General features: G+C 40.3%; 1 protein-coding gene across 2 annotated transcripts in view; it reads right to left on the bottom strand.

Annotated features, from left to right (window-relative positions):
* Positions 1–11,054, bottom strand: part of LOC122562098 (septin-9-like) — a 322,559-nt gene that overhangs the window by 242,632 nt on the left and 68,873 nt on the right. For both annotated transcript variants that reach the window (XM_043714621.1, XM_043714623.1), the window contains exon 2: positions 9,009–9,065. In XM_043714621.1, coding sequence (XP_043570556.1) covers positions 9,009–9,065 — 57 coding nt within the window. The remainder of the gene's footprint in view (positions 1–9,008; positions 9,066–11,054) is intronic.

The raw sequence follows: 11,054 nt of genomic DNA, 5'->3' as shown, positions 1-11,054 counted from the left end.
CCCCTCCCCCAACACCCCTCCTCCCTACCTTTTATCTTAGCGTGCTTGGCACACCTTCCTCATTCCTGAAGAAGGGCTTATGCCCGAAACATCGATTCTCCTGCTCCTTGGATGCTGCCTGACCTGCTGCACTTTTCCAGCAAACATATTTTTCAGCTTGGATCTCCAGCCCTCACTTTTTCCACAGGATGTATAGCAAAAGGTTACGTAGTGTCATGGGGCTGAAATATATTAAACAAACTTAGATTAATTTTTTCATCTTTTAAAATGGTTTTGCTAGTTTTGGCTCATTAATATGTAAATCCAACAACTCCTTAAGTCATATTCTCAAGATAACTTCAGGTTTTCTAACAAAATCTCAGACAATGCATTAAAGGTGTGAGGTTAAAGTCTGTCTCTGTTCCAATCTGGAGTCAGATTGGTTTTATTTCTAAAGTGGGATTTACAGAATCTTCTATGGATTGACTATAGGTTATGCATTTTTTGAGCAAAAATAATTCTGCAAATACAGATTCACCCCATACACTTGTGTGCAGGAGAGACAGAGTGAGTGTGTGTATGTGGGTGTGAGTGCACGTGAGAGTGTGTATCGATGTGTGCATATATGCTTGGTAAAATGAGAGTGTGTAATGGGGTATAAGTGTGTGAGAGGGTGCGTGCGTGGGTGAGAGTATGGGGAATGTATTCTTTTTCAGCACACCTGTTGAGATGCGCAAAATAAGTGCAGAGAGAAATGTTGGATTCATAAATGAATTTTATTCAAACATTCTGCAGTCCAGACTCTTAGATTTCAACAAAAACTTGATGCTCATACCTGTTTTCAGCTAGAGATGAATTGCATGATAAAGAGAGCAATTTATTGTACAGGGACCTCAGCAGCAAACAGTGTACAACAGATTCTGTGACTAATCAAATGCTGATTAACCATTCAGATTAAAATGAATAGTCAGCTGATTAAAGCAAGTCAAGTCTTTTGAAATATGATTGCAAACAAGAAATGTATATCTAAATACATTTGAAATGTATCATTGCTATGCTAGCTTATCAGGACTTCAAATTAAGTGAAGGACCTACATTGCAGGACATTAGGTAGCAGCGTAATGCTTTTAAACAGTGCAACTTATTCCTGCCACACCTAGCAGCCATTGCGCAGACTTTCAGAAATTAGTTCTGCAAAACCCTTTCCACTTTGACACCATTATCATGTAGGTTTGAAGATTTGAAAGACATGTACATCTGAAATAGCAGCACAACGGCATTCAAAAACAAAAATCATTTGTGTTTTCTTGAAGCAGCTCATTCCATAAAGATATTATGCTTTCACTTAATCAACTATTGAATTCACCCTTAAAAAGTAGGATAAACATCTGCTGGCCGTTCTGCCTTTGAGGTCTAGGCCAAAACAAAACCAATTCAGATCTGTTTAAAGAAGGTTGATATTTTGTTCATATGATTCTTACTAGGTTGGTGCTTTTTGCCTTACCAAGTACAGTCCCACATTCCTGTCTCTTGCGTCAAGTTCTGGCAAATGTTGTGGTACTGTAGTTTCAGATGTGAATAAATCAGCCTTTAGCCCATGGCTGTGCACATACTATATCAACTTTCTGGCACATGGCCACCAGCACAATATGGCAGGCTCAATCAATGCAGCAGGATCATAATATGCATAAAATTCTTTGGGTTCTGTCCATTCCAACAAATAAATTTAAGTTAACTTAACTCAAGTCTGTGCTGCCCCTGCACTTAGCTGGTTGTCTTGGTAAAAGAAAGGCTAGAAGTGTGGAATGAGTGGCTGAGAAATTGTAAATTGTATAACATGTAACTCCATTACACACATTCGAGATTGGGATGCTGGAAAAGCACAGTAGTCAGGCAGCATCCGAGAAGCAAGAGAATAGATGTTTCAGGAATGAGGCTTGTGGGCCGGATAGATGGGAAAAACGATGGACAAGACAAGAGGGCAGTGCCAAACTGGAGGCTTGGGACTGGGATAAGGTGGGGAGGGAGGGGGTGGAAAAAAAGAGGAAAATGAGAAAACTGGTGAAATATACATTAATCCCATGCGGTTGCAGGGTCCCGGCGTGGAAGATGAGGCATTCTTCCTCCAGGTGTCAGGTGGTTAGGGTTTGGCGATGGAGGAAGCCCAGGACCTGCATGCCCTTGGGAGGAGTGGGAGGGGGAGTTAAAGTGTTCAGCCACGGGGCGGTGAGGTTGGTGGATGCGGGTGTCGCAGAGATGTTCTCAGAAATGATCCGCAAGTTGGCGTCCTGTCTCCCCGATGTAGAGGAGACCACATCGGGTGCAACAGATACAGTAGATGACATTTGTGGAGTTATAGGTATATTTCTGTGGGGTGTGGAAGGATCCTTTGGGATCTTGGATGGAGATGTGGGTGCAGGTTTTGCATTTCCTGTGGTGGCAGGAAAAGGTGCCAGGAGTGGGGCGCAGGCTGGTGGGGTTATGAATCTGACGAATGGAGTCACGGAAGGAATGGTCTCTCTGGAATGTTGATAGGGGTGGGAAGGGAAATATATCGAGTGGTGGGGTCTGTTTGTGGGTGGCGGAAGATGATGCGATGTATGTGGGGTGGAAGGTGAGGACCAGGGGGTTCTGTCCTTGTTGTGATGGGAGGGGTGGGGTTCAAGGGTGGAGGTGCAAGTTGTGGAAGAGATGTGCTAGAGGGGAAATTGCAGTCTTTGAAGGAGAAGGCTATCTGGGATTTTCTATGGTAGAATTGGTCATCCTGGGAACAGAAGCCCCCCAGCCCACAAGCCTCATTCCTGATGAAGGGCTTCTGCCTGAAAAGTCGATTCTCCTCCTCCACGGATACTGTCCGACTTGCTGTCCATTTCCAGCACCCCAATCTCGATTCTGATCTTCAGCATCTGCAGTCTGCATTTTCTCCTCTATTACACACAGTTTGAAATGCAACTTTGATGTTCCTTTCCCCTTCACTGAGAGATTACTACCCCTGATTGTTTTAAAACAGTGGTCAATGAAGTCAGGCACTTTATGGGAACATAGGAATTAAGATCAGGAGTAGGTCCTTTGAGGCTGCTCTGCCTTCAATAAGCTCTTGAATGTCAAACTGTTTTGTTCTTTTGTGCTTGCACATGTTGAGTTCATATATTAATTAATTGCCGAATTGAACATTCTTTGTTAAATGAACTAGCGAATAAAAATTCCCATCAAGAGAAAAAAAGCAAGCGAAGGATATCCAAGCACTAGCATCCATTGCCACTTCTGACATGTGCAATAGTTAGATTAAACAGAATTAAATTAACAATGATTTAGTGTGTCCACAATTATGGGGTTGTTCTCCAACAATGTCATTCAGCATTCTTACAAGTTTGTTCACAGTGATTCAAGTTGCAATATTCCAACCAGATGAATGCTTGCACTTTGGCAGAATGCATTCAGATTTCAGAGCATTATTTGGACCCAAAATCTATTTCTGATGTCCAAGTCTTCAGAGTCCAGGTCTTTAACATTGCACTGCAAATGTCTGATCCTTGGACAACTTTAGAAGCTACAATCTCAATGAATTATATGAATAGCTTCAGGGATAAGAAAGTTAGAACCTAGAATAATACAGCGCAGAACAGGCCCTTCAGCCCTCAATGTTGCGCCGACCTGTGAACTATTTTCAGCTCGTCCCCCTACACTATCCCATCATCATCCATGTGCTTATCCAAGGATTGTTTAAATTTCCCTGATGTGGCTGAGTTAACCACTGACACAGAGTGGTAAGGGCGTGGAATGCCCTGAGTAAAGAACCTGCCTCTGACATCTGTCTTAAAATCGATCAGCCCTCAATTTGTAGTTATGCCCCCTCGTACAAACTGACATCACCATCCTAAGAAAAAGACTTTCACTGTCTACCCTCTCTAATCTTCTGATCATCTTGTATGTCTCTATCAAATCCCCTCTTAGCCTTCTTCTTTCCAATGCGAACAGAACCAAGTCTCACAGCCGTTCCTCATAAGACCTTCCCTCCAGACCAGGCAACATCCTAGTCAATCTCCTCTGCATCGTTTCCAATACTTCCACATCCTTCTCGAAATATAGCGACCAGAACTGTACGCAACATTCCAAGTGCGGCCGCATTAGCGTTTTGTATAGTTATAGCATGATATTGAGGCTCCGGAACTCAATCCCTCTACCAATGAAACCTAACACACCATATGCCGCCTTAACAGCACTATCAACCTGGGTGGCAACTTTCTGAGATCTATGTACATGGACTCCAAGATCCCTCTGCACATCCACATTACCAAGAATCTTTCCATTGACCCAGTACTCTGCCTTCCTATTATTCTTCCCAAAGTTCATCACCTCGCATTTAGCTGCACTGAACTCCATTTGCCACCTCTCAGCTCAATTCTGCAGTTTATCCAAGTCCCCCTGCAAGCTGTAACATTTTTCCAAACTGTCCATTACTCCACCGAATTTAGCGTCATCAGCAAATTTACTAACACATCCACCTATGCCTGCGTCTAAGTCATTTATCAAAATGACAAACAGCAGTGGTCCAAAAACAGATCCTTGTAGCATACCACTAGTAACCGGACTCCAGGCTGAATATTTTCCATCAACCACCACTCACTGCCTGCTTTCAGAAAGCCAGTTTCTAATCCAAACTGCTAAATTCCCCTCAATCCCACGCTTCTGCATTTTGTCCAACAGTGGAACCGCATCAAAGGCTTTACTGAAGTCTATATATACCACGTCAACTGCCCTACCCTCATCTACATGCTTGGTCACTTTCTCAAAAAACTCAATGAGGTTTGAGAGACACGACCTGCCCTTGACGAAACCATACTGACTATCTGAAATCAAATTGTTGCTTGCTAGATGATTATAGATCCTTTCCAAAACCTTTCCTACAACAGAAGGAAGGCTCACTGGTCTATAATTACCTGGGTCATTTGTACTGCCCTTTTTGAACAAGGGCACAACATTTGCAATCCTCCAGTTTTCTGGTACTAAACCTGTATACTGAGTTCAGTTATGAGGACAGATTGAAGAATTTAAGACTGCAGAGAACAATGCTACAAGATGATCTAATAGTGGCTTTCAAAGTCACAAGGAAGCTGGCTTGAGTAGATAGAGAAAAACTTTAACTAGGAACAATAGGGCATAGATTGAAACTAATATTCAAAAGAAGCAAGAGCGAAGTGAGGAAAAGCCTTTTCACTCAGCAAGCACTTAGAGTATGGGATGTAATACCTGGAAGTGTGGTGGAGGCAGAGGCATTCAGGAGAGCATTGGACAATTACTTGGATTAAAATAACACAAAGGGTAGGGGGAAAAGGCAGGAGATTAGCACTAAGTAATGATACTCATTTGACAAGCTGCAGCAGCACAATAGGCTGCACGATGATTCATATCCCTCATTAATGTTGTGGCAAAAAGGTAAACAGACACTTGCAAGATCAGGAGGTTAAAACCTAAATAATAAAAGTATTTAAAGGAACAAAAAAGCACTTGAAAATGACAACAGTTGATGCGAGAAAAGATCATCAGCTGTAAGTTCTCCTTCAAGCTATACACCATTCTCACTTGGAACAATATTACCATTCCTTCACTATTACTGGGTGAACATCCTGGAACGATCTCCTAAAGCACTGTTGGTTTACCTACACCACAGGGACTGCAATGGCTCACCACCACTTTCTCAAGGGAAATTGAGAATAGACCTCAAGTGCCGGCCTAGTCAACAATGCCAACATCCAATAAAAACTGTTGTTTGTACAGCACAGTTGGTCACGTTATGAGCTACTGCATGGCTTAAAAACTAAAGTGAAAGTGATCTCTTGTTTGCATCATTACGTCAAAGTGTGCTCAAAACATTATTGGAATTAGCTAAAATGATATACTTCAGGCTATAGAAAGAAAATTCAAAAAGTGATGTTACAGATGATGTCAATCCAAGTCATTCAAATGTAATCAATTTCCAATCAATTAATTCTATAGAAGCAGGACGATACTGAAACAAAAGTAAAAATCTAAATTCCAATTTTTTACAAAGCCAAACAACAATGTGTCTATACAGTCTTTAGAAGGGACTAGAAAGTCTAAAACAAAATGTGTAAAACCATATCCCTTGGGGAATAGAATATGATAGGATGCTCATGCCAAAGGTTATCAAAACAGGTTTCCCCCCACCAAAAAAAAGTCCTAAAAGGAATTACTAAAAAACCATCCCAGGGGTCGACTCAGGTATACATCAGGCAAAGAAATGAGAGCAGATCACATGCATATCCTTAAAAACTGGAAATGGAGTTTCATATGTTACAATTACAAACAATGTATTATTGTTTATAATAAATGCCGATAAAAAGGTGCACAATGCAACTTTGGCACGATTTGAAATCGGAGTTTTTACGAAGAAGTCAAAAACTGATTTTTCACTCGATTGAATCAAGTTTGATGGTATAACAGACATGTAGAAAACTTTCAGTTGTGGGCCCAGAGGAGCTGCATTGCTCTAGGGATCCACAGGAAAACGGAGGTCTTTATGTCCCTGGACTCATTTCCTTCCTGTCTCACTTCCTCACAGAAAACCAGTTTAAATCATACTCCCTGGCAATTTGAGATGGCTGACTTGATTGTCTGTTGGCAGACACTCATGCCATTCCAAGGAAGAAGCAGAGAAGCTGTAAGTAATGTGGGGTTTGGTTTTAACCCAGACATGAAATTCTGAGCAAATAAGTCAGTTTTGCACTGATTTCGCTTCCCCCCACACATTGCCCAAAACTTACTCTGGGGAAAATAACCTTCTGTTTTTGAAATCAGACCAACTAAGTTGTTCAAAATGTTTTGTGCTCCTCAGAATCTTGGGAAGAATTCAGACTGGTGCCTAAATCGGTGTAGTTAGTGTGCAGAAAGGAAAAAAGAAAGGTCTACCAATTATTCCTAGTATCCGTAAAACAAGTGACAGCTAACTGAATCCTTAGAAATGTAAAAAAGTTAATATTACTGTGCATTTGGTGCTTTTAGCTAGTATATATCAATACAAGATTCTTTAAAATTGCCACAAATCTGTAATATTTCCTGCTCTTCAACATAAAAATAGTTCAAATGGTTGCAATATTGGTCTTAGTTCGACAATGCTTGAAAGTTTTTTTTCCTGTTTTCCTCTCGTTGCTTTCAGTAAGTACATAATAGAATTAGATTGTCTGTTTTCTGTAGTGACAGTACACACATTGACCTCATTGAAGCAGCAATTGTTTTTAAACAATATTACCAATTCACTTCCAAAAAAGAAAGGAAACTAGATTAAATACTGTGAGAAAATTCTACAGGAATGAATGAAGTTCACAAAGCCACAACATCAAATCACATGATAAAGGCTTCATAATATAACTGGCATAGAATCCAGAGAAAGTGAGGTCTGCAGATGCTGGAGATCAGAGCTGAAAATGTGTTGCTGGAAAAGCGCAGCAGGTCAGGCAGCATCTAAGGAACAGGAGAATCGATGTTTCAGGCATGAGCCCTTCTTCAGGTCCTCATTCCTGAAGAAGGGCTCATGCCCGAAATGTCAATTCTCCTGCTCCTTGGATGCTGCCTGACCTACTGCGCTTTTCCAGCAACACATTTTCAGATAGAATCCAGAGACTACACTTTGCATCTTCATTAGCTGGAAAACACTTAGAGAAGTCCAATGACTATACAAATGCAAGTCTGTTTTTTTTTGAGTTAATCACATACCAAACTAATGGCAGTGTGTGGAAGTGGCAAGGTTGAGTGTTGAAACTACTGGCCTTCATACTTTAGGTTTTGGAATCAAATTTATAGTAACTTGTAAATTTAATTGTAAATTTGCAAATGTTAGGCGGGGTAGGGAAATAATACCAGAGGAAGAATTCAGTATTTTCCAAGGAAACATCAATGAATTTGCAGAATAGCCAAATGGTTAGCAATGAACTTCATTACAAGTAAATGTGAGGTATTCCATTTTTGACGAGAAATGTATATTATTTATCACGTATTATTTTGGAAATTAGAGATTTTAATAGGAAGGGGTAAAAGGGATTTGTGACCTCAGTAGGAATTTAAGATGCTTTTTTCTTGAAATAACTTATGTAATTGTAACACCATTTAAAAACAATAAGCCCAGCATAACAAGTAATTTCTAGAACTGAGCCTTGAAGTATTTGGAATTCTCTTCTCCAGAAAGTGGTGAAATCGACTCATTGCTTATTTTAAAAGGAAGAGGTCGCTAGATTCTTCATGAACAAGGTCAGTGGAACAGACAGGTATTGTGGAGTTGAGGCCATAGTTAGATGAGCCATCAGCTTGTTGATGGCAGAGCAGGCTCAAGGGGTAGAACAGCCTGTTCCTTATTGATATTCATACTTGTGCACAAAGTGTACAGAAAACCTGGATTAAACCACAGTAGATTCCTGTGTACAGCTCAGGTTGTGATACCACAATAAAGGACGTAGAGGTACTTTCTAGAAACAGCAAGAAAAATTGCAAGGTATCAAATAAATATCACTACTATAAGACTATGTTCATCATGGTGAACCGATGAATTTCATTCAAAATGGCTGAAGGGCAATTTAATTAGCACACACAAATACATAGGACCATGAACATACACAATCATGTTCCGATGGAAAAGACAGAGTGAGTGTTTTTCGTGTAAAAGCAGAACTAGAGGTTCTCAATAGGATTTTAAAATCAAGGATTCATCTGAAGAGATTTCTTTGCCTCAAGCGTATGGACAATATTGAACTCAATTCAATAAAGCGTAGTTACATTTAAAATACCTGTAATTGAGATGAACAATAGAGATGCAAATCAGTGAACCTTAGGAGGGAGAATGAAATAGATGAAGCATGTGAGTAGACCATAGGAATGGATTTGAGTGCATAAATGCAGGAATGGACTGGTTGGCCAAAAAGGTCTTTTTCTATGCTGTATATATTTTATGTAATCTTATATAAACCTGACAAGTTGCTGATTTTCCATACACTAATATTAATTATCTGGTTACTTACTTGGACTTGTGATGTCAGAGGCCCTTCTCAATTTTCCACTTGCTGTTCTTGTAATTCCTAGAGCAACAATAAAAGAACAATTTTCACAATAGGTTCATATACTCATCCTCGATTTCTTTCCTATTTATTTACTGAGAGGAAAGGGAGTGGGTTACAGATCCTTAGAGCTTGAACAATCTGTTCATTTCAATTGTATATACTGTGGTGTCAAAGTGACAACTTAAAATTAAACTTCAAAGTAGATCCCAATAAGAATCATTATAAATTCTGGTAAATATGTTTGCTGTCTAACTTTATAGCTGAAGATGGCACTGGAAGGGCAGTAGTAAGTGTCTTTATTACCTTATCAAACTTTAGAAATATTAAGGTGAATCACCTGCTTCAGAAAGGCTCAGATGGATGATTCATAATGATTATCGATTTGATTACATAATATCTGCCAAGAAAATGAAAAGTGGAAATACTGAAGAAGAAAGGAAAAACAAAAAATGACAGCTTGTGAAACATAACTGGCCAAAAAGGTTACAATATGGACACACAAATCAGGAGCAAGAATAGGCTATTCAGCCCATTGAGCCTGCTCTGCCACTCAATGTGATCGCGGTTGATCATCCAACTCAGTACCCTGCTTCTACTTATCCCAAATTTAAATTTGGCCCCTTTAGCCCCAAGAACTCAATGATTCTAGCCTTGGGTACCTGTTTAAGTTGAGATTGCAATTTCTTCTCAGTCCAAGGATGTGTAGGTTAGGTGGATTGGCCACACTAAATTGCCCCATGGTGTCCAAGGATGTGTAGTTTAGGTGGATTAAGGGAATAAGGTCAGGGGCTAGGTCTTGGTGGTATACGGAGAGGGTCATGCAGACTCAATTGCTGAATGGCCTCTTTCCACACTGTAGCGATTCTGAGATTGTAACTCATTCTTGAAAATGTTCAATGTTTTGGCCTTAACTACTTTTCTATGACAGAATTCCACAGGCTCATTACTCGCTGGGTGAAGGTTCTCCTCAGATTCAGTCCTAAATGGCCTATGTCATATTCTGAGGCTGTGACTGGTGCTGGATTCCCAGTCATTGGGAACATCTTTCCTGCATTTACCCCATCTGATCCTGTCAGAAATGTATATACGTTTCTGGGAGATCCCTCCTCATTCTTTGAAACTCCACTGCATGTGGTCCTATCCAACCAATCTGCTCTCTCTTCATTTGCCAGTTCTGCCATCTCAAGAATCTGTCAAACAATAATATTATTTCTACTGTCAAGTGATAAATTGAAAAACTGTGAATTACCTTTTCAATGCAGTGTGCACAAACAGATCTATTCAGCATTTATAATCATAGCCACGGTAAGTTGATTATGAAGACACACAGTCTTGAAAACCAGTGTGTGTCAACTGCTGCGTGTGGGAACATAGAATTTAACTGGAGTATACAACAGTCAGATTTGTGGTTAGAAATAGGATTCCTGAACGGAATGTCACCCCTTTATTTTTACCACGATTAGAAGAGATGCAACACAGAGTTGTAAACTTCACAGAAAAGAAAGCCCTGCCTCAAGTATTAGTTTATACAGGAGCAAAGAGCAAATCTGAAGACCTTGCAGTAGGAGTTAAGTTTTGAACTGGAGTCCAAGATTTTAAAGTAGTCTCAGGTTTACTTCTGATGCTGTTCTATAACATGAGAAGCTAGATAAATTGTCCAATATATGCAGTATAAGGTTCAAGATTCTTAGTACATGAAAGACATGTTCTGAGAAAGCTGCAAGTATTTAGGATGGAAGGGTTTCAATCTTGACAGATTGCTGACATGGTCTTATCCTCCAGATAGGATACCTTTATTCAATGCAACATTGCTTTTGTTATCCCTTGGCCATAGGGCGGCACGATGGCTCAGAGGTTAGTGCTGCTGCCTCACAGCGCCAGTGACCCAGGGTCAATTCCAGCCTCTGGTAACCGTCTGTGTGGAGTTTGCACATTCTCCCAGTGTCTGCGTGGGTTTTCCCCAGGTACTCCTGTTAACACACTGGTTAGGTGAATTGGCCATGCTAA

The sequence above is a fragment of the Chiloscyllium plagiosum genome, chromosome 24 (assembly GCF_004010195.1).
Source record: "Chiloscyllium plagiosum isolate BGI_BamShark_2017 chromosome 24, ASM401019v2, whole genome shotgun sequence".
Taxonomy (NCBI): Eukaryota; Metazoa; Chordata; class Chondrichthyes; order Orectolobiformes; family Hemiscylliidae; genus Chiloscyllium; species Chiloscyllium plagiosum.
The sequence above is the reverse complement of the archived record's forward strand: the minus strand, read 5'-3'. Positions and strand labels throughout refer to the sequence as shown.